Source organism: Apiospora hydei, assembly GCF_038363865.1.
Source record: "Apiospora hydei strain CBS 114990 chromosome Unknown utg000004l_segment0_segment0, whole genome shotgun sequence".
In the NCBI taxonomy this organism is placed as follows: domain Eukaryota; kingdom Fungi; phylum Ascomycota; class Sordariomycetes; order Amphisphaeriales; family Apiosporaceae; genus Apiospora; species Apiospora hydei.
In genome coordinates this window covers 8,994,929-9,021,855 of record NW_027117363.1, presented here as the reverse complement: position 1 = coordinate 9,021,855, position 26,927 = coordinate 8,994,929, and the positions used below count along the sequence as shown (strand labels likewise).

At 54.0% G+C, this 26,927-nt stretch overlaps 6 protein-coding genes across 6 annotated transcripts; 2 read left to right on the top strand and 4 right to left on the bottom strand.

The window, feature by feature from the left end:
* Window positions 1–1,057: 1,057 nt before the first annotated feature.
* PG997_005295 (uncharacterized protein) lies at window positions 1,058–2,027 on the bottom strand (the record flags this gene model as incomplete). The annotated part of the gene is made up of 4 exons (XM_066809610.1): window positions 1,058–1,290; window positions 1,359–1,486; window positions 1,550–1,883; window positions 1,994–2,027. 4 exons carry the CDS (start codon window positions 2,025–2,027, stop codon window positions 1,058–1,060), a joined length of 729 nt encoding a protein of 242 aa, XP_066673228.1.
* Window positions 2,028–2,169: 142 nt separating this feature from the next.
* PG997_005294 (uncharacterized protein) lies at window positions 2,170–3,005 on the bottom strand (the record flags this gene model as incomplete). Its single annotated transcript, XM_066809609.1, has 2 exons — window positions 2,170–2,358; window positions 2,991–3,005. The coding sequence occupies 2 exons, from the start codon at window positions 3,003–3,005 to the stop codon at window positions 2,170–2,172; spliced, it is 204 nt and encodes a 67-aa protein (XP_066673227.1).
* Window positions 3,006–5,346: 2,341 nt separating this feature from the next.
* Window positions 5,347–8,328, bottom strand: PG997_005293 (uncharacterized protein; the record flags this gene model as incomplete). The annotated part of the gene is made up of 4 exons (XM_066809608.1): window positions 5,347–5,883; window positions 5,943–6,711; window positions 6,763–8,169; window positions 8,303–8,328. 4 exons carry the CDS (start codon window positions 8,326–8,328, stop codon window positions 5,347–5,349), a joined length of 2,739 nt encoding a protein of 912 aa, XP_066673226.1.
* A 791-nt stretch (window positions 8,329–9,119) lies between these two features.
* Window positions 9,120–10,658, top strand: PG997_005292 (uncharacterized protein; the record flags this gene model as incomplete). Its single annotated transcript, XM_066809607.1, has 3 exons — window positions 9,120–9,532; window positions 9,649–10,013; window positions 10,096–10,658. 3 exons carry the CDS (start codon window positions 9,120–9,122, stop codon window positions 10,656–10,658), a joined length of 1,341 nt encoding a protein of 446 aa, XP_066673225.1.
* A 1,224-nt stretch (window positions 10,659–11,882) lies between these two features.
* PG997_005291 (mitogen-activated protein kinase) lies at window positions 11,883–14,721 on the bottom strand (the record flags this gene model as incomplete). Its single annotated transcript, XM_066809606.1, has 3 exons — window positions 11,883–13,866; window positions 13,992–14,212; window positions 14,308–14,721. 3 exons carry the CDS (start codon window positions 14,719–14,721, stop codon window positions 11,883–11,885), a joined length of 2,619 nt encoding a protein of 872 aa, XP_066673224.1.
* Window positions 14,722–22,279: 7,558 nt separating this feature from the next.
* PG997_005290 (uncharacterized protein) lies at window positions 22,280–26,620 on the top strand (the record flags this gene model as incomplete). Its single annotated transcript, XM_066809605.1, has 5 exons — window positions 22,280–23,529; window positions 23,583–24,052; window positions 24,122–24,418; window positions 24,478–24,800; window positions 24,857–26,620. 5 exons carry the CDS (start codon window positions 22,280–22,282, stop codon window positions 26,618–26,620), a joined length of 4,104 nt encoding a protein of 1,367 aa, XP_066673223.1.
* Between the last annotated feature and the right edge of the window lie 307 nt (window positions 26,621–26,927).

Below are 26,927 nucleotides of genomic sequence, written 5' to 3'. Positions count from 1 at the left end.
TTATGGATCTTTCAAGTTACATGATCCCCCCTTGTATTATCCATGTCCTTCGGTACAGTCTTCTTGCTGGTATGGAGTCCACATACCAGCAACGACGGATGTGCATGGATGTTCGTCAAGGCACACAAGCGATAGGGTAAGGTTGGTGGTGCTGGTTTCACGAGCATGTCCGGCCGCGTTTGCCCCCAGTCAGGCCGGCTCTCAGTGCCTTAGGTAGAGTCACCACGTCAACGGTTATTCGTGTTATTTGGATTAATTAAGTTGTCATGGGGCTCGACGGCTGTACGTGTTTCCGGCTTGGCCAGCCTGGAATGTCTAGCCTTTGAGCCGTTCCGGTTGGATTGGCTCGGCATCGTCCAGCGTGGTCTGACAGGGGTGTTGGGAAGATGGCTAGTCTTCGGGGGGGACGGTAAAATGTTACTACCGCCACCACAGAAGATAGGTTCCGAATCGCTTTGACAGTCAGTCTTCCAACTTGGTAGAGTCGTCCGCCGTGACATGTAGGCCAGAATAGACTAATCCAGACCACCGCTCAGCGATTCCCGTTGACTGAGCCTAGGATGGTTGCTGACATAACCGGCTGTAATGGATTCCCGAGAAAGCCACAACCGCGTATCAACCCTCCTCTTCTTCCTCGAGTCGTTTCTGAGCGCCCAAGATGTATTCGATGCACTTCATCAATCAGAAAGAGCATTTGGGGAGTTTGCCGGGGTAGCTGAGGGATTCCGTTGGTAATACTTCTGGCTCTTCTACTTCGTCGTGATCTGCAGTCGTTTTCGCTTGGGTCGAGGTCTCCAGGCCCATTGCTATGATGTCTCTCTTGAAACCCTTGTTAATTTACTCCGTTTTGACACGCGTAGTGTTGCTTCCAGTTCGAGTGCCTTGAGGATCTCAACTCTCAGAATGTCTCTGGGGTTGGAAACGGTCGACACTCAGGTGAGTCCTTGAGGGGTGGAGATGGGACTGACGTCTCAACTCTCAGGGGCTTGGGGGGTCTCTAAAGGAGTAGAATATGCGTTCTCAGTGGCTGCCAGGGTTGGCGTAGGGGCGCCTGAGCTCAGGTGCTTGCTGGCTTGCTGTAAAAGAATGGGAGCTCCCGTCGATCCTCGGTGTCGGCCAGACAGAAGGCTGACTGCATGGCATGGTCCAGAGGAAGCGTGCCAGGCAGGAGATCCTGCAACTCTTCGGCCTTGCAAGCGGCGCAACTTGCCGGGAAATCAGTTAGCTCGTCGGGTCTAGACGAGCTAATGTCACTCCTGTCCCCCGACGTCCAGTTGAGCTTGAAGAATGCTGTGCTGTTGTGCTATGAGGGCCGCGGCGGAAGATGGACGGAAGCCAGTCGTTGCTGCCCGACACACAGCCACTTGAAACGAGGGTCTGCTCGTTTCGTCCTAGGACAACATCCCAGATGCGAATTCTGAGCCAAGCCAATCCAAGAAGCTTGTCGTGGGGAATCCACCCGCGACAACAATACCGAGAAGTCGATCTAAGGACAAATGTTAGACCAATGTAGCCAAAAGGAAAAAGGGGGTTTGCCTGTTCAACTTACCTGGACTTCCCGAGACGAAACTCCATTCCTCGCCTCCAACATCCGCCCTTCCAAGCCTCCAGCACCTGTCTCGTGGCGTAGAACCTCTGCAAGATGCGGTCCCGGCGCCCCGATGTACTTGTTCGTACGATCAGCCTGCCGCCCCTCGTCTCGAGGGGGTGTGTATAGCAGCAGCCCTTGAGTTCCACTCGTGCAATTCCGCGATGACCCTTCGGGTCGTTTCGCTCATTGGCATCTTGGCTGGGTCTCTGACATGTCCCTCCTGGGTCCCGTATAGTCATACGGGGGAGTTCCGCCAAGGAGAGGGCAGAACGTCGATCACGGTCTGGGCTGTCTTGACGATTGTTAGTATACACGTCATAGAAACAAGGACTTGAGACATAAGAAAGAAAAAGGGAGAAAGGGGGAGGATGGAGAACCAAGAAGGGCTAAAGGGGGTCATACCGCGTGCAAACCACAGTTCCACTGTGGTCTTCATGGTGTTGCGCATAGACGGCGGGAGCTGGCGGGTTGGCGTCCCATAGGTTTGTCCAGCGACTTCACGTCGAAGCGCATGAAGTCTCCGAATAGATGGCTTCAGGAGTCAAGGTACAGGCTTCGGGGCCGAAGTCGCGAACCGGCTACAGTAGGCGTCCTTCCACCGCCTTATTCTCTTTCGCGACGATGCCCTGGCTCGCCCAGGCGCGTGCGCGCATCGCAGCCACTGCACGGTCCCGCTCCAACTTTGATCGCCGCATCTCGTGCCCCTTGTATCGGTAGTCGCCCCCCGTCCGCGCCGCTTCAAACGTCAGATCTTCTGAACGTCGTGTCTATGCAGCAGGGGTGGGGCAAATGAACCTCCACTACGAGATGCGCTGCGGGCATATCGATGTCTTCTACATCAATGGTGATGGGCAGCAGCGCAGTAGAGGGGACATGCAGCGATACAGAAGAGGCAATCTGTCGCGAAGGAGGAGAATGGACGAGTCAGCATCATTACTTGCAACAGTCTAGGTAATATGGAGGAAGAAGTGTGAAAGCCAGTTGATCAGACATGCATGATACTCACTGCTACAGTGCATGCTTGTCGTTCCTGAAGGCAGGCTTGGAGGGGTGAAAAGGGGGGAGGGGGTCCACTTACCGACGACGGAAATGCAGATCCAGGGCTGGGGTTGCTGGTCGCGGGGATGCGGCGTGTGCAACGATCAATCCAGAGGGACGCCTGTAACCGCTGACGAAGTCAAGAAGAGAGGATACATCAGAAGGTAGGAGCGAACTCAGCCAGTCCTCGCCTACTTCGTAGCGCGAGAAACGAGTAGGTGTGAGCGTTGGGAATTTCGAAAAGTTAGAAGTGGGCGAGATCCAACCTGGCCGAGGACCGTGATGTTCCTTTCTTCCCAAGTCAGTACACAACGCTTTTAGCCAGCCACATGGGGTGGGGTTTGGGTCACAAGTAACTCACCAGTTCGTCTTCCATGTTTCGGCCTGGCTGCTACCGACGTAGTGAGGTCACTTCCCAGTTCTCCGCCTCTGTACCCTCGCCGGTCCTCCCTTCCACCGGCGCCGCCTGTGTAACGCTCAGTTCTTTGGTCCGAGGTCACGATACACTGGCGTCTAGTCGACCGAGAGACTCGAGAAACGGGAGCGTCTCACGGCTAGCCAGCCCCCTCTCCTCTACCCGTGCCGCGACTCGGTGCTCGGGGGCCCACGACCTCCACCTCCTCTGCGGTTATGGCGACAAGACAGTTGACTGTGCGTCCCCAGACACGCTCGAGGATTGCGAGGTGGTTTATGACCTGGAGATGGTTCCCCGAGGTGGGATACGTCCCCAAGGCCAGCAGCTCGCTCGCTTCCGACCCGCGGGCGCCTGGGCCGCGCTTCCTACCGCCTTGCTTGCCGGCCAGCGAACATGGTACAGAACGGTGGCGAAGCTATGGATTCTGCAGCTGAGTCCATTGGTTGCCAAGGGAGGCTGTCAGCGCCGGGGTCGGGGGCAAGAGACCGCGGAGCGCCTCAGGGACGGGAGTCGAAGGCGATGTCGTCCTTATTGCGGACATTAGTTACTGGGGGTCAGTACGAGGGCATGACTTTGGCGGCAGGTAACACAACAACAGAAGAAGAGAACTTACAAATGGGGCAGACAAGGAGAGAGACGAAGCCCTCAGCCACCATCGGACGACGCGGCAAGCTGGCGCGGCGGAAAGGCAGGGGACCTCAGATCGGCATTCTAGGGAGCGATATGGTTCAACGTAAGCTTCACTGCTCGATGAACATGTATACATGCATATTATACCTGGCGTGGGCAAAGTGAAGGTGGAACATGAAACAGCAAAGAAATAAAAGCAAAGAAATAAAAGGGGTAGGGAATCCCATACCTGGGGGAACACCGATAGACAGACACCGCGGTAGCATTTGCCCATCCAGGGAGTCCACCTGGATGGACCACCTCCGACCGTCGTCCGCCAAAATACCGTTTGACTGCGCATACTACTAGAGACGAGCTGGACGGGAGGTGAGAAGAAGAAAGAAAAGGAAAGTATGATCTGGTTTGGTTGGGTTGGTGTATATATAGGTAGGCGAAGTAAGTAAGTCGACGTGTGCTGATGGGCAAGAGACACTTGAGAGAGTTGAGAGGGAGAGGTGTGTGGTTATCTCATCGAGACATCAGCACCAAGTGGATATGGTGAAGAAACATCTTGGTCAGTGTAGAGTGTGACTGGTGAAGGTAGAAGACAGGAGGACAGATAGAAAGGCAGTCCATGAATTGGTGACATTGTCTGGATGGATCAACGCCAGTACACATCTGAGTGTCATGTCCATGAGTGTAGACATAGTGCATGATGATGGTCAAAGCATGATGATGGTCAACGTCAAAGGAGTCTGTCATGGAGAAGCAATACTAGATCAGAAAGGAGATTTTGGCTTAAGGACAGAAGCACAGGTGAAGACACATAATGAGAGAATGTCAAAGCTGACCTGCAGCCATGAGAGAGAGAGTGTGTGTGTGCTTGTGTGTGAAGAAGGTTGACATTGAAAACAACCAAGTCCCATCTGAAGAGAGAAACTTGAAGGCAGATGAGGCATAGAAGAAGCAAAGATACCAGTGAGTGACTAAAGAGTGTGGTGTTGAAGATGATGAAGAATGAGGAAAAAAGTCAAGACCAGATGAGCAGGAGGGCGGCCAGGTATTTATCCCCCATCCAGATCGCGGGAACCGGAAGCGAAACATCATGAGAAGTCCGAAATCCGATCCGATCTGATCTTCTCCTCCGTTTGTCGAATGCGAAGATGCCCAAAGACCGAACTCCGTGATCCCCCCTCCTGTCTGTCTGAGATCAGTGCTGTGGCTTCCCGTGGGAAAAGTGAGGCACTTACATACACCTGCAGCAAACAGCAGCAGTAGCTCTGAGATGGATTCCACCCACACCTGAGTCTGTACCGGGACCCAATGCTCAGCTCAAAGAGATGAGCTCAAAGTCGATTCTGTTGATGTCAGTGTCAGTTGCATTGGGAACATGAAAGGAGAACTTCCGATGTGCGCCAAAGGATGCTTTGCTGCGGTAAATCAACTCCTTGGTCATCCACAACATCTCCCGAAAGCAAGGAAGAAGAAGAAAAAGGCAAGAACGTTTGGTCTAAGTCTCAGTTGGAACAGCTAAATGCAATATGCTCGTAATAACGCCATGTAGTATCGTAGCAACAGGTAGTCTCCATGCCTTTCGTGCAGCATCTCAAGCAAAGATCCATCTTTCCCCCTCAGTCCTCTCAAACATACCGATGCCTAACGACACCAAACGCTTCCCATTGACATCACTAATCTAATACTCAAAGTCGTCATCGACACTGGGACCCTTGTTCTTGGTCACGCTCTCCTGTTTGCGGTACATCTCCACCACCTGTCTGCTGCCCGTCGCCTCGTCGGGCTTCTTGTCATCTCGCACCTTGATGAAGCGCGGGAATCGCAAGCTGATGCCCTTCTCGCCCGCGGGATCAGCACCCTCCTTGATTGCTGCCTTGTAGCGGGGCGACAACGTCAGGTCTGCTGTCTTGACTTCCCAGACATAGCGGGGCTCAAACCAAACGTCGGGCTGATGCTGACCGCCGGATGAGTGGGAATAGAAGGGCTTTGGGCGGTCGATGACGATCTCCGACAGCGTCTTGTGGAGCTCTTCCAGCACCTGCTCCGAGAAGCCCGTGCCGATATTGCAGATTGTCTCATAAGTGTCGTTTGCTGAGTTGTAGCAAGCCAGGAGGAAAGCTCCGTAGACCGAAGTTCGCTTGCCCTTGCCATAGTACGCGCCCAAAACGACAAGATCAAGCGAGTCGCCGATGCCGGCAAGGTAATCCTTCTTGATCTATGATGCAAGTTAGTGACCACGTCGCGATGTATTGCATTAGCTGGAAGGGATCTTACCTTGAGCCAGTTTCGACTGCGTTTGCTGGGCTCGTATCCGCTTTCGGTGCCGTCCAGCATCTTGACCATCAGACCCTCGCAGGACGCCTTGATACTCTCCTCAAGGAACGTTTGGATCTGCTCAATCTCTTGGCCATCCATGGACGTAGCAAAGGCAAATTCGCCCTCCACGGGTTTGAAGGACTCGTACATCAGCTCGCGCCGTTCTCGGAGAGACTTCTCAACCAAGGCTTTGCCATTGAGGAACAGCAGGTCGAAGGCGAAAACGCAGACTTTAACCTTGACATCCTCAATCTTGACGTCCTTCTTCTTTCTCGTCATGAGTTGTTGGAACGGTAAGACCTTCTTCTCTGCAACATCCCAGGCCACCGACTCACAGTCCATGACGAAGCTCTTGGTGCCTTCCTTCACCCATGTGCCAAGCTTGGCAAGAATATCAGGGTACTTCTTGGACAGATCTTCAGAGTTTCTCGAGAAGACCGAAGCGATGCCCTTGGCCGCCTCCTTGGTGGCTCCGGGTACACCGTCAATGTATTCGTCCTGGTGGTCCTTGGCGACGTAGTGTATTTGGGCTCTTTCACCATCGTACTTGAACTCGCATGTGAAGGTCTGGTTCTCGAAACGATCCAGAACTTCAGTGATGGCCTTGGTGGGGTTCGCAAGCATAGGCTTCAGCGGCACACCGGGTCGTAGCTTGCATGACTCCCTCAACTTCATGATTCCATTCTTCAGCATTGCTGGGACAATCACATCCCAGCTGGGCAGTTCGCTAGGTAAACTGTCAGAATCGTCACTTTTCATCACGAGCATTTAGACTCACCTATAAACCGTCTTGAGCAATTGCTCTGCCTTCTCCATGTCTGACGTACTCGGAACTTGACCCTTCTGCTCAGCTTCGTGGATGCAGACTGCTTGGGCTATCGAGACGAGAACAGTCTTCTCGGCAAGTCCCAAACGTAATTTACCCTCCAGGAAGCGCACGATGAACTTGGCCTCGCTGGAACCGCCCTTGTCTGTATTGACGTCGATCTTGCCAGCAGAGTAAGCATCAGCCGCAGATAGTAGCTTCTTGATGTTATCCACTTTTCGGCCTTGAGCACCGTTACCTGAGACGGTTGCGATTTCCATCAAGCCCTTATGGACGCCTCGAACTGTCAAAGCCTTGGGCTTGAACATGGTCGGCTGTGTGGATCTACTCTTGACTGCGACCAAGCCAAGGTCACCAATTTCCTTCTGGTCTTGCTTGATGACTTGCACACTGCGGCCTGTCGTCTCGCCAATAGCCTTCATAATGAGTGACTCGCCGATACCTAACTCGATTCCGGCATAGTCAGGGGCGAGCTTGTTGATCATGAGATTCACAGTAGGGAGGAAGTCGTCCGGAGTAAGCCGCAGGACTTGGCGCAAGAAGAGTGCGCAGTGTTCCGTGATTATTAGACGCTTCGATGTCATCTCAACGAGAGAGAAGGTCGTGCATAGCGCCGCGTACGGTACTGGCGTGCCCTCTTTCCAATCGGGATATGGGTCTTTCGCTTTGCTCTGGAGGAGTTTCGTCTGGACCTTCTGTCGAGCCTCCTTTGCGACCTCAGGCTTCTCCTCTTCCTCGTCTACTTCCACATCGGATGCACTCTCAGAAGCTGCAGATTCTTCGTTGGCCGAATCGTCTTCCTCTTCTTTAGTCTCGGGTTCCGCCGGATTCTTCTTCTTGGAAGCAGCTGAAGAAGATGCTGGCGCAGCCTTCTTGGTAGCAGCCTTCTTTGGTGACTCCTTCTTGGGTGATTCCTTCTTTACAGTCTCCTTCTTCTTGGCCGGGGATTTCTTCGGTTTTACAGGCTCAGGGTCGGCCATGACTTCATCTTCATCCTCGTCCTCCTCAATCTTGTTGCGGTTCCTGCGCGGCCGCTTCGAAACTGGGGCTTCTTCCTCTTCGTCCACATCCATTTCCTCTTCTTTCTTCACCTTGGCCGCTGACCGTGTCGACTTGGTTCTCGAGGTAGATTTGGGTACCGGGCTTGCTCGCGATCGCTTCTTGGAGTCGGACGCGGGCGAGGCCATCTCGGCATCCTGGTCGGACTCGTCCTTGACTTTGGTAGGCTCAGAAGAGCTGGCCTCGGTGGGCTCTTCTTCGGTGTCTTCCTCCTTTGTCTTCTTGGCGGTTGCTTTGGCAAATGACAGCGTGGACTGCTGGGGATCAGCCTTGGCGCCATTGGGTTTTCCGAAGAACTTGCTGGACAGCAGAATATTATTAGCATGCGTAGCTCAGTAAGTGCGACATTACAGGCAGACGAGCCCGAGTCGCGGGGGAGCCATTGTAACGCAGGTGCACCCACCCCAAGGTGGTCTGGGAAGACTTTACATACCCCAACGTCGCTTGCTTGGGCGCCATGGTGGTGATGGTCCTGCGATGGGTGGCAGCAGACAGGAATATTCGTCGCAGAGCTGTGCTTGTCGCAATGTGGACGATTTGGCGGGTGGAAGCCACACTGGGCGAATTCTTGTGTAACCGTGGTGGTGGGTTGAAGTGAGGGACCGAGAGAGAGGAAGTAATTACAGCTCAAGATGCACGGAAAAGAAATAAAAGGTGACAATCACTCTCCTATGTTACAAAACACATAGACTAGTATGTAGTATTAGGCAACCAGCAGCAATAATATGGCGAATGGGCTGTTTATAGCAAGCACAGTGCAGTTCAGTTGGTTCGAGGTCGAGATCTCCTTCCTTGGCCGATGGACATGGATATTTGCTTGACGTGACCGCACCATTTGCGACGCGCCTGCCTTGAGCTCGGTCGCGTAAATTAGGTACCGACGGTGCTGCCTGCAGCTGCTCGGCTGAAGGTGGGTGCTAAAGTACCGGCTAAAACTGGACACTAAAACGGAAAAGTCGTGACGCGACCGACCCGAGAATTGGGGACCCTTGCTTTTAGCGCATCGAGCTGCCATCCCTGCTTCCAATTCAGACATTGAACTTCATGAGTGATTGGCTGGTGAGGCCTTCGTCTTGACTTGCAGCTCTTTTTTTAGCTGGCTGTCACTCTTTCAGCCACAAATTGGTTGCTTTTCAGTCTGTCATTGTGGTAGCTAACATCTCTGTTACTTTGATCCTGCAGACGGCTCTTAGACTCCAAATTGATGTAATGCTCACAATACCAAACATCTAACCCACCCTGGCGCAAAAATGGTAACCAGGCATGCCACCCTCGCCTGTGGCCGCCATCTTGCCCGGCATCATCACCATGAGTACCTTGGACTGCACTCTTCACTATCCTTTATAGTGAAGCAGAAGCGTGGGTTCCGCAGCTCTAGAGCTCTTGCATTCTCATCATCACCGCAAGCTCATAGTCATAATGCCTCGGCGGCCGCTGCCCTACTCGACATCAAGTCCCTCCGTGCCGAGATGCTGGCCCGGCCGGAGCAGCTGACCTGGGACACCATGTCCCCCACCCCATCCTACCTCCTCGACATCTCCCTGTCCGAGTACCTGGACGGTAACAGCAAAACCAACAACAAAAACAGTGGCAATGGTAGTGGCAGCAACATCCTCACCGGCGGCGGCGGCCTCGACCCCAAAACCATAAAATACCCCCTCCCGCCCCGAAGCCGCAACACCCAACCCCCGAACTCAAGCAAGGCTACCACCTGATCCACTTCCCGCTGGCCCTCCCCCCCTCGCGCCTCTGCCCGGACGGGACTGACCCCTACCACAGCCCCGGCGCCCCCTTCGAGCGGCGCATGTGGGCGGGCGGCTCGATCGAGTTCCGGTGGCCGCTCCGTCTCGACCACGGCCCCGCCGTCTGCGCCGAGCGCATCCAGGACGTCACGGTCCGGGGCCCGCCGGGGCACGAAAAAGCCTTCGTCGACGTCCTGCGCTGTTACGGCAACACCGGCCGGGACGCCAAGACCGGCCGCGTCGTCATGTCCCGGGCGCCCGAAGGGGCGGTGCGGGAAGTGCGGACCCTGGTGTTTATGCGGAAGCAGGAGGAGGCGGAGAATGAGGAGGACCTCGAATCCATACCTCGGGGGCTACTACGTCGCGGCATCAGAAGCAACCGTCCAGAGAGGCTCATCAAAGGTCAGTGAACAAAAATTGGCTCATCCCTATTATATCCCTTTCTTTCTTTCTTTCTAACATTTATATATATATATATATAAAGTCCCCTACAAACCCACCTACAGCCAAACCCTAACCCCCGACCGCACCCTCCTCTTCCACTTCAGCGCCCTCTCCTACAACGCCCACCTAATCCACCTGGACGAGCGCTACAGCCAGCGCGTCGAGCGCCGCCCCGGCCTGCTCGTCCACGGGCCCCTGTGCCTGAACCTGATGCTCGCCGTCCTCCGCTGCAGCTGGGCCGCGACGACGACGCCGCCGACCTTGCCCCAAAAAGAAGCTGTCGACGACGCCTTCTTAAAAGATGCCCTTTTTGACATCAAGTCCCCCAACGACATCACGCCCGAGGACCTGGAGCGCATCGTCAAGCGGTCGCAGCTTAGAGCCGAGCGGCCCAGCCGCTGGCCGCCCGCCGTCTGGCGCATCGACTACCGCAACCTGGCGCCACTCTACGTGGACGAGGAGATGAGGGTCTGTGTGCGGAGCCAGAAGGGATCGCACAAACACGACGTCTGGATCGAGAATCACCTTGGTGGGCTGTGTGTGAAAGGTACTGTGCTCACAACGGAGTCGGCCGAGGCAAAGTCGGCATTGTTTCGAATGTGATCGGGGGAGAAGGGAAAATAAGTACCTGATATGAGAAGAGATGAGTGAATCAATCACAAGTCATTTAGACCGCCGGACCATGACGCTGGCAGGCATGGGGGAAGATCAACACCGTGGTGATTAATGCCATCGTATCCTTGATGAGAAATACAAAATCACATTTGTAACCATTAACATTCACACAATACTGCCTGTTCACATAGAAAGCCATTCAACGAATCTCAAAAGTATGAGGGAGAAAAAAACCAAGTAAGTTGCACGGGATTTTGCTTCGCTATGCTATGCTCTCCGCCCACCAACCACACCTCGCCATGCTGCCTTTGCCTTGCCTGCCTGCCTTGCCAATATATTATAGTGAGATTTCTTTCCCGTCGCAATCACCCGAGATGGTCATTTGACATTCCCAGCTAACAATCGGTAGTCCTCATCTCATATTTCTGTTTCCGTTTCCGTTTCCATGCGTATCCCCCGATCTGGTGCTGCGGATGTGTGTAGGGGGTGTGTAGGGGTTTGTGTGTGTGAATGTGTGTGTATCTCCTGTATGAATCGTGGGTCTCGTCCTTCGTACCTTTTTTCACCCCAACTCCGAGTGAACGGGTGGGCTTCGCAAGGCCGAAGTGTGTTATAGTAATAGTTAAATCTAGTTATACAAGAAGGGGATTGGTCGGTTCGTTGGAAAAGGGGGAAGAATCATCTTGCCGCCGTTTCTCTCTCGCTCCTCGTAGCAAGCAGAAAAGTGTCGTGAACCTCGGAACAAAGAGTGGTGGGTATAAGAAAAATGAAATAGGCTCCTCAATCCCCATGCGTCGTTCTCGTGTGCCATTAAATGGAAAGGCCAAGAGAGGTGAAAATCGTCACAAACGAAAGTGTGACGGAAAGAGAAAAAAAGATGTAAGCTCTAAATAGGGAAAAGGGAAGTGAATATAATTTGGAGATTGAAGAAAAGGCCCAAGCATGTTCCAATTCGCCAGCACTGGTGTCATGGTGGTAGTGCTTTCTTTGAAGATAGACACCCACGCCTATCTCATCAACTCCTCCTTATTGCAACATCTTCCGTCATGACGACGAAAAATTGCGTTGTCTAGTGGTTCCAACCGACTGGGGGGTGCTCAAGAGACATTGATGAAGCTTTCCCGGAAAGCCCCGGCAACCAAACCCAAATCAAATGCTTAGAGATGAGCACCTTGATACTGGGGTCTCGACCTTCTCGTCGCTGTTGACTTCCTATGTTATGGGCGTCAAGAAGGAGCTCAGCATCAAGTCATCAGCGCTAGGTCTCAAGTTGTGATCCAGTTCAAATGTCTGAGCAAGGAACTCTTGAGCCTCGGCACTGGCAGTGTCGGGGATGGTTGGTGACGCTCTGCCACCACCAATCTTGAAGATGGCCTGGAGCTGGGAGCAGTCGGGGAACGGATGGGTGCCAGTCATCATCTCGACCACCAGACAGCCCAGCGACCAGATGTCAGCCTTTCGTGTATACGAGGTCTGCTTAACGACCTCGGGAGCCATCCAGAAGACGGATCCCTGAAGCGAAGGGCGATGCTTGTTGTTCGCTGCACCGTTCAGAATATTGGTGGCCTCGAGCTTCTTGCTAATACCGAAATCGGAAATCTTGATAGTTCCCTTGTTGTCGACAAGAATGTTGGCGCCCTTGATATCTCGGTGGATGATCTCCTGGTTGTGCAGGTACGACAGACCATCAAGGATCTGCCGAACGAAGCTGCGCACCAGAGGCTCGGGCAAAGCCCCGTAGGAGTTGAGCATAGTTTGGACCGAACCACCAGGAACATACTCAAGGAAAATGTTCAGGTAATCCACCGATGAGCTGCAGCCAAGGTACTGCACGATGTTGGGGTGGCGAAGATCACGCAGCAAACTGATCTCGCGCTTGAGAGCTTCGATCATGCTCTTCTTGCGGGCATCGTTCTGGCTGTTGGCACCAGGAGAAGGAGCCTCGACTTGCTTGACAGCAAGCAACTCTCCCGTGACAGCGTGGAGTGCAAGGTAGACGGAACCAAATGAACCTTGTCCGATGAGGGCACCCTTCATCCACTTGTTGTCATCCCATGATTCACCTGCAAGGAAGCTTGCAAGCTCTTCATCGGCATCTTCTCCATCCTCTTCGAGGGCTTGGGTTATCCCCTTAGCCGATCCGGAGCCTTGAGTGCTCGTCTCATCGAAATAGCTATTCTGGGCGACAACGTTACCCTCAGGGTCGGTAACGCTAATACCGGCACTTTCGGAGCCACTGTCGGCGAAGGACACATAAGACTTGCGATTGGGCTCAGCCGGCGACTCTTCCTGAAGTGTCCCTAATATCGAAGAGGCGACAGAATCTCGGTATTGATGTTGCAGTCGGCTCGGATCCCGTGGCCTCGTCTTCATTCCATTTGCACCCAGCCAATTGTCGGCTATCGTGGGAATCGGAGGGGCATCTTGAACACTCGAAGCAAAGCTGAGGTTGCTTGCCACACTCAGGCGACTGTTGACCTTGCTGAGGCGCGTGGATCTGCGCATTGACAGACGAACAGTTCGATCGATATCTTCGCGCGGGTGGTCGGGGAAGTATGATGTCAAGTCCGAGGTAATGAGCTCACTGGGAGGTCTCATGCTACCAAACGGCCTCAACAGACCCTTGCCTCGGCGTGATGACCGAGCATCCATGTTGGAGGCCGGACGTTCCAGGTCCTTAGCGGCGTTCTGGAAGTTGCGCTCACGGTCTTGGTACGATATGGGCGAAAGCGGTTGCTGTAGGCCCTCATCCCAGCTCTCACCAAGGAGCTTCTGCACCTTCAGTTGGCTCCTCTTGTCGACGTTCTCTATCGCGCGAGTGTGCTTTTGCTGGGCTTCCTCCATAGCGATGGCCGCAGCTCTTTGCAGCTCGGACTCACCAGGCTCCCCTGAGGGAACTCTTCGAAGGATGAGCCGGTTTCGCTCGGGCCGCTTCTGGTCTTTGATGATCCGCCACAGTTCTGTGTCTCCAAGCCGCCGACATTGCTTAGGGTCGGGGTCGACACCGGCCAAGACCCAGAAGCAGTAGTTGCGATCGTGGTCTTCTCGGAGGGCGAATTTCCGCAGCGTCGTTCGCATCACTTCCTCGCATGTAGTGCATCCGGCGATTTTGACGACCTTAGTCACGCCACCTGTCGAAATAACACGAATTACGTCTTGGCCCTGTGGGAGAGCAGCCATCAGCGAGCCGTCCACACTAGATTGATTTCGGGTGTGGGTATTTACCAGACGGCCGGACTGAGGCTCAGGGGGGAATCGGGTGTTCTCCCAGTCGAACTGTTAGGCGTAGCATTGCTCATGTAGTGTTGCTGGTTGGGGTACCTTTGCTGTCGTGCGGCGCGCATGTCTGCGCTGGGAAGCGGGGAGCTCGGTCGGGAAGCGGAGGCCGGCGGGTTCATGCCGAAACTTGACAGGTCGATTTGTCGGGAATACCTTTTGTTGGAGGGAGGTGTCGGCATGGCCCTGCCAGCTGAACCGTTCGAGGGCCTCGGGGAGCCGGTCGAGGGAGTAAACTGCGTGGGCTCCAGGTGCCCAAAGGAGTCCTACCATTCATCATAATCAGCCGAGCCGATCGCGATCGCGGGGAATCTCTCTCTCGTCTAACGTCTTCCAGGTCAGCTCGAAGGGAGGCACTCACCCTATTGCGCTTCTTTACGTTGGCGTAAGCCTTGGTCCTTAACTTCTTGATGCCGAGGAACAGGCGAACGCGGTCGCCGACTTTCTCGATGCCCATTTCTTTGAGGACATCCTTGTCCATTTCTAAAAGGTTCTCGCCATTGATGTTGTTCTTGCGAAACAGTTTTTCGTATTCGCCGCATCTGACACTCCGGAGGTATTCGCAGACCTGGTCTTCGGACCAGTTCTTAACGGCGTCAGGACCTTCGGTATCTGAGAATTCGGAGTTGGTCGGGCTGGCGAAGCCGGTGCCCGACTGAGGCATAGCGGGAGCCCTGCGCGAGGGCGCCATGTTGGAAGCGGAGTTGGCGGTTAAAGTAGTGCCAGTCGAGGCCAGCGAGGCTGGGAAGGAGGACTTGGAAGCCAGCATGGCCATATTGTCCTACCAGGAGCTCAAGCTGGAGGGGGGCGGATTGGGAGTTGCGAAGAGGGGAATGGAGGGGGTGCGGTTGGTTTCTCTCTTAGTTCAGCATGAGACGAACTGCCAATGGTTATCAATGCGGTGGGATGTCGGCGAGAGGGCGTGACGACAACCGGAAGCCGTCGGTAGGTGGTGCTATTAACTTGTAACTTTTTGTTTGGCACAAGTAATGCTGGGCTAGATGGAAGTTCGGATGGATCTGTGACTCCAGTCGGTCCAAGATTCGGGACAAAGCGCAGCCAAGATCAGATGTCGTCGGCCGCAAGTACTTTAAGGCTCGAGTCCAGCCAGGGTAGGGTGACTCAATCAAGGTCGAGGAGGATTGCCCTGAAGGGAAACTGTTTGAGGAGTCTCGCTCGACGGCTTCGAAAAGGCAGGAGATGCCCTGCAACGTGTCTGTGGGCGGTCGGCTGTTGGATTAGTAGCAGTGGTGAGGGTGGACGATTCGATTGTTTGCTGACGCCTTGATTCAAATGCTTGCTTGCATTGAACCTGCCCTTCCGCTCGACTTGGATTTTGGACCCTGCTTCGGGCGGGCTGGATACAAGTACATCAATCCAATGGGCATGGGGAGACATGTATGTAGGATGTTGGGTCCCTCCTTTTCCCTATGGTGGTTTCAAATAAGCGTTGGTTGCGTCCACTGAATGCCACCCTATTTCTGACTCCCACCTGTCTAGCGCAGGTCGCCATGTTTTATCTCTCGTTAGCTGGATTGACAGCGAGTACCTCGAGGTACTTCCGTTTCTTAGCGGGTAGATGGCCCCCAGAGCCAATCGACTTTGGGAACATTGATCAATCAATTGAATGGGACAATCCTGGACTGGGGCTCTCGTCTTGGCTCTTGGCACTTGGCCCTTCTGTTTACGGCTGGCTTCACCGGTCCAGCAGCTGGGAACAGAGAGAAACCCGCCCACAGGCACAGGCTGGTTTGCCTGCTGACTGAGTGTGAGAGGTATGTAGGTATCGCTTCACGACTTCTTCACATCTGATGAATATTAGAAACGTCCGTATTCTATGTAGGTTTATGTGCGCAACAACCTTAGAGATAATAACCTTGTTCGATCCCAATTCCCCATCTCTCCATCTTTGGGTTTGAGATGAGAATCGGGGGCTGCCGATTCGGTGCTGATATAACATCTACATCATGTGCCTGTCTACCGCCTACATCCTACTAGGCTTAGATAGTGGTAGAACTGGATTATCTCCCCGAAGAATGTCACTACCAAGCAGAGCCTCCCATCCAGACTGTCGGTCTTTTGGGATACATACCTCCATTACTCAGGCGTTCCGCCTCCCGCGGACGACTAACACGAACCACGAACTAGGTACTAAGGTACGAACTGCACCAGCTAACGAACAACGCCAACAACATTTGATTACAGACAGAGAGAATCACGAACCTTTCCATTGTCATGCTAGTAGAGTTGAGCGCTGCTGGAAACGAAACCAGAACCGTGAGACCGGCGGTCCTGATTGGTCGTAGCGCTCCCCTCAATACGACCCTGCAGTCTGGACCTCTCCAGCTCACTGACTGTCTACCGCAACCAATCTGCAGTGGTTAACGTGCGAAATCTCCAGTTCGTGAATGGGGGGTACGTACGACAAAAACCACAGACAGGGACGTTCGGTTTGTTACGTACTTGACTTACTTACGGGTTGACGATCATTGGCTGGTGGCCCGCAACCGGTTGAAGCGTTTAACTGTCAAAGCCCTCGAGAGACAATAACTGCATAGTATCTCGAGGTACACTTCCGTGTAAGCGGAATTATGTATGTCATTGTTAACGACAATGTTCCATATTCCGTAAGAAATCCTCTCTAATTAGACTTTCCAGGGTCCAATCCCACACCACATTGTGCCGTTGACAGGAGCATCAGGTAGAGAAAGAAAGAAAAAAACGAGTGTGCAAAAGCAACCTGTGTGACGATCCAGTCATCCTGCCCGACATTGGGCAAACATGCAGTCGTGATTGGCTGTCAATTTCTCCAGTAGCGGCACAGGGACGGCGGCTGCTGGTGTGAAACTCGCCCAGCGGCCCAGTCGCCAGGCTGCCACCGGACTGTAAGCTGATGGGGGAGGGTTAATTATTGCCCCAACTTGCCCTCTCCTCCTCACATGCGAATGGATCAATTGATTCCATGAGAATATTATGAGCGACTTATTTTTTCCGTCTGTCTACGTATCGCCTCCTGAGGCCGGTGGCCACGCAAGGCGATCCCGTAATCAACCGTAGGCGTCTCAGTACCGTCTGTCCAGTCGAGTGGCCTTGTCTCTGCCTTGTGATAGTCGCTCGCGGATGACGAGAGCACGAAATTGCCGTCTTTCGAAAAGGCATGTCTGGCTGAAGATCGCCTTCTTGGGGATCGTCCAGTGACGAAGCCGGCCGGAGATCGGGTGATGTCGGTACTCCACAGAAACACGGATTTGATTTTCACCAGCTTGTGCGCGCGCGAGGGGGAGGAGTGACGAAAGTACAACGCAGTACCTCTGCCTACAACGACGATCTCCAATCACCAATTGCGTGCGCTGACTGTTCTGGGGTCCGCAACAACGGAGAAGGCTTCTCACTAAAAGCCTAGCTGACCTGTCCACCGGGCCTCACCCAAAGCGTGCCCAGCTGGGATATTCCAAGCTACTTGCCGAATTAGTCGGCGACTTCACTCAAGCGCGAGAACCAGAACCGAGTGGTCGGTCCCCCATTTGCTGGCCTGGCTGGCCTCCAAGCCTGCCTCCTGTCCCCTATCTGTGAATGGAGTCTTCTAGTATCAACGGAATGGAACCACGCGTATGATTGCGCTCATATGGTACGGTGTTATTTGGCTGTTCTTGGACTGATGCAATGGCACTCGTGAAGCGGCGACCGGGCAGGCGGGGAAGAAGTCCGCCGCCGGTAAGGTTGGCTGTTAGGGTGCCCCCCATGCCACATGCTGCTTGCTGCTGCTGCTGCCATGGACCAAACAAACCAAACGGAACCAACGACAGTCTGACGAGATGGTGTATCGGCATCCCATAATCGCCACCCTTTGCACATCCCCGGATGTTTCGCAGCTTTCCTCTTCGGGCAACTAATCGTCAAGCGCTCTGCCCATGGCGAGCCATTTGCTAATTTGCCAGCGTCGCAGCGAGAGACACACCCACACACGGATACCATAACATCCAAGGCAGCAAGAGGCAAAAGAAAGCCATGAAGCCCATGCTTATTTTTAGGGATTATCCACGCGATAAGCATGCACGGAAGGCTTACGATGCTACGTATAGAAGAAACCGCTATCACACTACTCTCGTCCCAGGCTAGAAAGAAGGCGAATGAACCACGCCCGCCACGCGGCAAGTCAGCGTCCGTGGCCTGGAGGTTAGCACGGGATTGAGAAAAAAACCCTCATCAGTTTAATTGAGCTCTACCCCGTAGCGAGCCAATGAAGCTCTAGATGCTGCTTAGAGCCTTCGAGACGATCCCATGATTTTGCGGATATCAAGCACCGCCCGCTTGTCGCTCCTCGACAACGGCTCCAGTGCCCGCTAACTTGATGCCCAGCCTGCCAGCTTCTTGTCCAGCGCCCATACTATTGAACAACGAAACACCCCGCCTATTTTTTTTCTTGTTTGCCCTATCTATCTCCAATCTCCATGGTACACATCAGCAAGCACATCAGCTTCCCGCCCACGACAGCGAGCAATCGACAGGGGTGCAGAGGGCCACTCCAGAGTGAGGGGCATTGTGGGCCACCATCTTGAAACTTGAAACCCGCCATGTTTCGTCGACGGGCTCAGGGCGCCAAGCTCAGCAAGCTCTCTGGCGAATAGCAGAAGAAAACATGTTGTTTTTGCGCACGAGAATCAAATTGTTTTCTTTTTTGACCCTCAGAGCCCTCCCCCTAGTAGAGATTCACTAGCAGGAGCTGACTACACACAATACGACGACTCCCCATCATGGGATCATTCACATGGAGCGATCACCAAACGATGCATCTGCTCACTGATGCTGACTTGACAGGCAACGTTCAAACGTCGGAGCGTTGTGACTGTAAACAAACCTTATTGTCCCTGAGAGCGTCGCAATGGTCGCGCAAATCGTAGCAGCGCTTCCTCCTGCTGCTCACCCTGTCATTCGATGCGACTCTTTAAACATCTGCTATCCATGCTATGAAGGCTTGGCCATCTCTCTGTATTGATCGCTATATTCGTAATGCCTATATCGGCATAGTACCCGGGGAGGTCCTACCTAATCCTCACCCTTCAGCCGTTCCTGTCCGCCTATCTCGGGCTCCTTCCGTGTTCAATACCCGCCCCGAGGTATTTGCTTTCATGCGCATAGACAGCGTTCGGATGGGCAGGCCCACACCTCTATGCGCTGTTGCTGTGATGACCTTGTATCCTCCTGTCGGCCCCTTTCGCAATGTGGTTTGTTAGCCAGTATTATGCTGGCTGGGCGCGTACGCCGAGGACGTACGTGTCTGCGTGTATGCTTGATCATCCAGGAGATTCTCCATCAACAGAGCCTCTCATTCGTTCACAGATCACAGCTTTGTTGTTGTTGGTGCCCTAGAATAGATGGCCCCTCAGCTCTTCCTCTGATATACTCGCTCAATACGGAGTGTTATGTGCGATAATACCCCTGGCGCTTGGCCAAAAGTCCTTGGTTAATTTGCGAGATAGTATCATCTCTTGTTACGAGACGGCTCATCCTCGCTTCTCTTAATTATCATAATCAATGCCGCCTCTTGGTGGCTGGACTGGCTGACTGCCTGGCTACAGGGCTGTCATCGTCGTCGCATCGTATTGTGGTAGACCGCCTTGCCTGCGTGCCCGCGGCCACCGACTTTCATCGTCGAATATGCACGCATCTGAAACTACTACTGCAGTGCCATTCCGCCCATGAGTTTGTGCAACGCTTGAACGCCCAAGAAAAGCAACGACTTGCATACACGGGCTCGAGAGCTACAGCTTACGCAGCAATGGGGAGGGGGAACCGCATCAGCAATCCGATGAACTGTCTCTACCCGATACCTGGGTCTCCCTTGCAATCATCCCAAGCAAGCCGTGTTACGAAAGTCCGTCAGGTGGGAGTGCTACTGCTGTTGCTGCTTGCTGCTGCTTGCTGGCAACGTCAAATGTCATCATGGTGAATCAGCAGCCCTGGGACCAGGGTAGCTAGTCCTCTCTAGGCATCCAGCTCGAGCTGTAAGGTGGCAGTGGGTGTCGGCTAGCAGCATCGACAAGAGCTCATCACCATCTCGTTTAAGACAAATTTGCTCCACGTAAGGGTTCGATTGTTTCTGATGCCAAGGCGTTGTCGAAAGAGTCATGTAGGTTGGCATTTTCCAATTTTTTTTCTCTCTTGTCCCTTATCTATTATTACCATCTCCAGTGCGCCAGTTATGATATGACCGAATTGTCAAAGCGAAGAAGCGAAAATGCCCACAGAAAGGGTCCCCTCCCCTTCCATAAGTTATGACGGTGCTGGAGTAAGGCTGATGCGCCGCCCATTCAGCCCGAATTGCCAATCCCCCTAGCTCAAGTGTTCGAGAATTCGTCCATGCGCCATGATTTTTTTTCTGCGTCCAAGGCCACGATGTTTATCACAAACTCTAAATTCGGTCTAGGTACCGCGTAAGTACGTAATAGCAGCAAGCACCAGATTCAGGGCATCGTCTGAGAACAGAAAAACCATCATCTTCACTGTTTGAAACAAACTCAGTCTCTCCATCCGCGGAGAAGAAGTGGTCGCGTGCATCGTTCCGTCTCAGTCCATCAGGTTTCAATGGGCTTCACGTGGGATGGGACGGACGGGGGAAAACGTGGCGCGCTTTTCTGCTTGTAGGCTGATGATGACTGTTCTTTGGTCCAGACTCGCCTTTTCGGACGCGTTTGAACACCCCAACGAGAATGAAAGTCAAAATGCACCATGGTGATAGGACCGGCTGCCGTGCTTTTTCGCAGCCCGCGGGTCGCTCCGCGGCGTAGGTAGTCAGATCTTAGTTGTGTGCCTAGGATGTTCGTGTTTTGGTTCGCTCGCCTTGCAAAAAGAAGGAATTGCGGGCATGACCGAAGAATGGCATGGGGAGGTTCGGAACCGCAGGACATACAAGCGAAATAAATACCCAAAAGAGCGCACCCACCACTTGCTTGCCTCCCTCATCGTTAATACGATATTCATTCGGAGCACCTCGTGTTCTGCGTGTGCAGGTAATAACTTCTAGAAGGGTCAGATCAAATTCAAGCTGAAGGCCCACCACGAGATCTGCCAGATGCATGACATCATAACTCATCTCCCTTATTATGTAGTTCTGGGTCGTAGCAGGAGGCAGGACGCTGCTGAAGCTAAGGTGGTCCTGCTACTGTGTCCTGCTTGTGATTTTCCTCATTTCATTTCAGTAGCTGCAGAAAGAGAGAGATAGAGAGACGTGTGTGCCGCTTGTTCATCAATATTGCATCTAGTTTGCGTCAATCACGACGGGTCTATATATGCAAAATCAGGGAAAACCAACACACACCAAAACCCAAAACCAATCAAGCAAGCGTGCACGAACAAACAACCGCAGCTGAATGCTGAATGCTGAATGCCGTGTCGATCACCTGGGTAGTGCGAGCGCGAGAAGCCTACCGAACCCGGGAAACCCAACTGTGAGTGTTCTGAGGCAGACCTCGGCGCCGGGAGCAGTGAGTGGGCAGCCAGCTGGAGAGCTTCTACCTTCTAGCGCTGCGTGCTGGCGATAGGGGAATAGGGGCGTTGTTTTTTTTCGCTGGGTACGGCCAGACCGACGACGCTGATTGGCGCAGGGCGGGCGCATTTCGAAAAAAGGCCCAATGCCTGCCAATGCCACCCCCTGGTCGCGGGCCAGGAGAGAAGAGAGACGAACGAAGGGCAAATTGAACCCCGCGAGGCTCCTAATTGGCCTCTACGCTTCTGCCCATTGAATGAATCCTGCCCTTCCGCCGTTGCTTGAAAACAGGTTGTCGCTTGTCCTGTCTTTGTCGAACTCTTGAACCACCACCGGCCCAAATCGAGACTAATTAATTCCTGGTACCCGAGCAGATTTTAGCCCAGATGCACCATTGAGCTGGACAGAGGGTGTGAGAAACAAGACTTGTCAAGATTCCAACACGGCATGGTCTCGTAAAGTAGCGGGACCCCTCCAATTGAGAAGCAGATCGTGGCACTCTTGTTTCGGTACCTTATCTCGACATATCATCGAAATCTCACCACACGCCGTCCAGGCTCATCGCGCATCCCAGCAGCGCGAGCTTGCAATCAATCGCCTGATTCCAACTGACGCTACTCTGACGGACTGTCCATGCGCGTTCTCTGGCAGGTTTCGCTTTTTGGGTGAACGCTGGCTGGATCTAACCTAGCTTCTTACTAGAGAGGATGGGGTCTCTATGAGAGACATACTTTGACAAGTAACAAACATACCATACCACCATTTCCGAGACCCCCCCGGCGGCATTGATGATCTACCGGGGACCTTCCACAACCAACACTCACACTCATTTACTCACTCACTCACCATGGAACGCGCATTATACCAAGGAAAGGGGCGACCCAAGACCAGCTCCGCCACACCCTCCGCGGAGCCGCCTAAGAATGCGGCGCAGGAGATCATCGATGGCAAAAAAGGCCATCGCCGACCCTCCCTCTCAGGCATCCGCTCTCCGCTCCGGGCCCTCCGGACCTTGAGCATTTCCTCTTCCTCCCAGCTCTCCAATGCGTCCTCGTCGGACAGCTCCCTCGCGGTGCCCCCGCCGCACGAGCGCAAGCGCACCACCCTCCGCAAGACCCACGCCTCGGAGCCTTCTACCTCTTCTTTATCGGCGGTTACGCCGGCCTCCTACGGCTATCAGCAGGCGAAAAGCCTGGCCCGCGCCCACTCCAAGGCCTCGTCCCAGGACTACACGGAGCGCGGCTCCGACTCCACCCGGCCCACCAGCCCGTGTGGCAGCTGCAGCCAGGGCACCAGCATCTCGGGCGACTTCGTCGGCGTCATCAAAGCCGGCGGCCTGCACCACGAGTCGGGGCTCCTGAAGACGAAGAAGGAGTTCCTCGTACTCACGACCGCGACGCTCCTCAGGTTCAAGAGTCGCAATGCCGCCTTGGACCAGTTCCCCCAGCTATCCGGTACGCTGTCTGTTCCTCCAAGTGGCGTTGAGAGTGGTCTCTCGCCTGTTGATTCGGTCCTCTCGCTCAGAGATTTGGCGTCCGGAAGCAGTAGTAAGCACGGCTCCGAGCTGCAGATCCCGTTGGAGATGGTGGTGTCGGCCTTCAGGGACGAGGGCACGAAACCCTCCTTCGGGATCGAGGTGTGGTGGAAAGACAACATCGACGGTTCCACCTTCACCAGCACCGAGCTGGACTTCAACCTGCCCGAGGAGAGAGATGAGTGGCTGAAGCACATTCGCCTGGCGGTTAAGCAGAGAACGAGGTTATTGGATGATCATACTTCGTCTGATGTCGAGGCCGATTTTGCTCAGATTCTGTCCGCCCAGAGCCTACAGCAGGGTATGGTACGACCGGAGATATTCCCCGTTATACCGCGGCATCCGTATACTCGCGCCACTTCCGGCTCGGGTGAGATCAAGAAAGGGTGGAGGGACAACTCTTCCTTCTACCTGGCATTGGGCAAGAATGTCTGCATGCTCGCCCAGTTCTCCAAATCGCCGACTGGCCAACGGGTGAATCCCAACATCGTTCGGTTCGGCCTGGTGACATTGTCCAAAGTCAATGCTCATCTAGGCGACGAGCGATTCGATCTCATCTTTCGGTAAGTTTTCTTTAGCCTCCCAGTATGATGATACCTTAGCTGAACGCTCCAAGATTGCCCCTGGATTCACCTAAGAAGATCGGCTTGTCGAGCAGGCATCACCGCAGCATCATCTCACAGCTGTTCAAGGCCGACACTCATCTCAAGCCTGCATGGCCGCTATGGACCCGGCGTGAGATCTTCTTTGTCGACGGCGAAACAGACCACATCCATCTTCCGGAGGGCGAAGACTACGGTGGCTTTAAGAGGACGTTGGAAGCTTTCCTCGAAGGATACCATTGTCCGTCCGTCGATTGGAAGGTGAACTGGGAAAGCGCACGGTTTTCTCCCGAGTTCCAGCTCCTGCGGCCGAAAAAGAGAATGTTGAAGTACAGTGGGTATCAGCTTCTGGCCGTCTTCCGCGCCCTGCGCTTTAATGATTACTTCAAGTCTTTGAACTTTGACGGCGTCGACTTTTCGGCGCTCTCCAACATGTACGACAATTCGAAACGCCTCGAACCCACGCCTTGGCTTTCTCGGACAGGTAACTACCATATGCTTCCTTATCGTCATGAGTGTTGTGAGGTTCAGTTAAACTAATACCCCGCGTTAGGTAAACGTAGTCTAACTCGTGATGAATACGAAATTATGGAGCATTCTCCTGTACTATTCCAGGAAATTGTTGGTCTCATGCTGGCGTCGGAATCGGTCAGGCAGGTAAACTTCAACGGGGTTTTGAGCGGTCGTTACGTAGCCGCTGCTTCTGGTGCCTCGGAAGCATCTTCCCCACGGAACAGGGGCTGCGATCTCATTCCACCTATTGTCCTCCTCTTGAGATCGCTGCAGATGAGGTGCAAATCCGTATTCTTGAATGGTAATCCTATGAGCGCCACTGACGTCTCAGATCTTTGTAAGTTATCATGTCAAGCAACATTGCCACAGACCAAATTAGCTGACAAGAAAATCCAGGCCAAACGCTGCAGAACTATGCAGGCCTCATACGGTGCCTCGGCCTCTCGCGCTGTGACCTCGATGAGGTTGCCATGATTTCCGTCTGGGAGGCCATACACGAGCAGCGTACCAGTTTGGAAACGTTGGAATTCGCAAACAACTTCGGCCGACTAGACGCGTCCAGGGCGTCTCAAACACTCAACGAAACACCCAAACTACGTCATCTTGATCTCAGCTATTGTCTTAAGGGAGGTCTGGATGGGCCGCTGTTTCAACCTTGGACCAACTCACTTCAGTCGAATGTATGGCGCCTGGAGTATCTTGATCTATCTGGATGGAAGGTGTGTAGTATCCCAGTCTTACCCTACCAGGCCAAACATGCTAACCATTCCTATAGGCCAACTTCGACACCATCTCGTGCTTACTACGATACATGGAGACCGAAGAGTCCAATGGACTGAAGCATCTAATTCTTAATAACTGCGGCATTGATGGTGAAACAGCAACAGCAATCATCTGCGGCGTCGGAAGTGGCAGAGACATGCACCTTCACCTGAACGGTAACCCTCTGGAGCAAAGATCCACGGACTGGATCGATCTAATCGAAGGTAACGAGGGACCGAACCGCCTTCACATGAACATGGTTCAGTTCGATATTGAAGAGAACTTCAACAAGCTGCTGGTGGCGCTTACCAATAACTCCACCATCGAATTTCTGAGTCTCGTTGGGACAGGTTCCCCGGCAGGCGCTAGCCCGAAAACATTGGACTTGCTGTCCAAGCTCTTCGAAAGTAACACGACGCTGCAATATCTGGACTTGTCCGGCTACAGCGGCAAGCTCGAAGACAGCCACATGGGCTGGGGCCTGTCGGCGGCGCTGGGCGGGCTCAAGCACAACAGCACACTGCGGCAACTGCGGCTGCGCAACCACAACATCGGCGAAGCCGAGGACATGACGGAGCTGTGCCGCGTGCTCGCGGCGAATCAGGGGCTCGTCATGTTCGACCTGCAGAACAACCAGTTCAACCACCACCAGCTGTCGCAGATTGTGCGCGCGCTCGATGTGAGTTACCGTATCATCTCGTTCCCCCTGTGCGAGGCGGACCGGCGGTACGCCCTCGAGGAGGAGAAGCGCGTCTTCTTGGACGTGCTGCACAGCAAGCACAAGACGAAGAAGGACGGCTCGCTCAAGCCGCTGTCCAAGTCGGACGAGGGGCGCCTGAAGGAGATGCAGGAATGGCTCCAGACGTACTGGGACACCGAGGCGCGCAAGCTCGCCGACATTCTGAAGCGGAACCGCGAGAACCCCATGAACATGGGCCTCGAGTTCGAAGACGAGTACCTCGACGCCTGGGAGGACGACGAGCTGCCGATGTGGCTGTGGTCCAAGCCGGCGGCGCGCGGCGACTACAGCGCGGCGGGGTCGCGGAGGAGCTCGGTGGGGTCGATGAGGAGCACCCTAGCGCCGACGTCGGCGTTGTCGCACCAGAGGCGGAGTTCGGCGGCGTCGCAGCACTTCCGGACGGCGAGCGCGGGGTCCTTTACGCTTACGCCGTTGTCCGTGGCGGCTTCGGGGCCGCCTTTGCCTACGTTTTCTTCGGCTCCTGCTGCTGCTCCACATCTTGCCCCTCCTTCCTTTTTGCCTTCGGTGGATTATGGTGGTGCCAGCATGACATCGTGGGATTGGGATACGCCAGGTGGAGGTGGGAACGACCCGGTGGCGGTTCAGCCGCCGACTATTGGGGGCACGTACACCATTGCCGAAGAGTCGCCGTTCCGGGAGTCGCCGTTCAAGGAGTCTCCGTTCGGGTCGTCGTCTTCGTCGGATTACATCGGCCCGCTCTCTTCGGTGGACTACCCGACGACGATAACGCCGCCGGAACGGAACGTGACGCCTCCGCCGCAACAGCAACAGCAGCAGCAGCAATGGCCGCAGCAGGAACGGATGATGACGCCGCCGCCGCAGACGCAACAGCGAGAGCCGATGGCCGAAACGCCAAAGCAGCAGATGACGCCCCAGCAGTATCATCACTACCAGATCAAGATCGACTCGCCGGGGCACGTGGAGGAGGCGGCGGCGGGGCCGGGGAATATCTCGCCCGGGATGACGCCGAACGAGTATCGGCAGTTAATGGAGGGATTGGATTTGGGGAATTGGTAAACAAACAGGCTCTCAGCATCATGGATTCCGGGGAACAGCATCTAAACGTCGAGCGGACTGACTGACGTTTTCCTATTACTTCTTACGAAGGACTATTATTACTACTACTACTACTATTACTACTGATATATTAGTAACTTGAACCCCACAGATCATAGCAGCACGGCGTTTAGGAAAGGGAGATCAGGTTATGCTAGGTTAGGGTAGGTACACATTGGTGGTTGGATGGTTGGATGGTTGGATGGATATTAGACACAGCACAGCACAGGAAACGGGAAATAACTTTTTGGTTTTTGGCTTTTTGGTT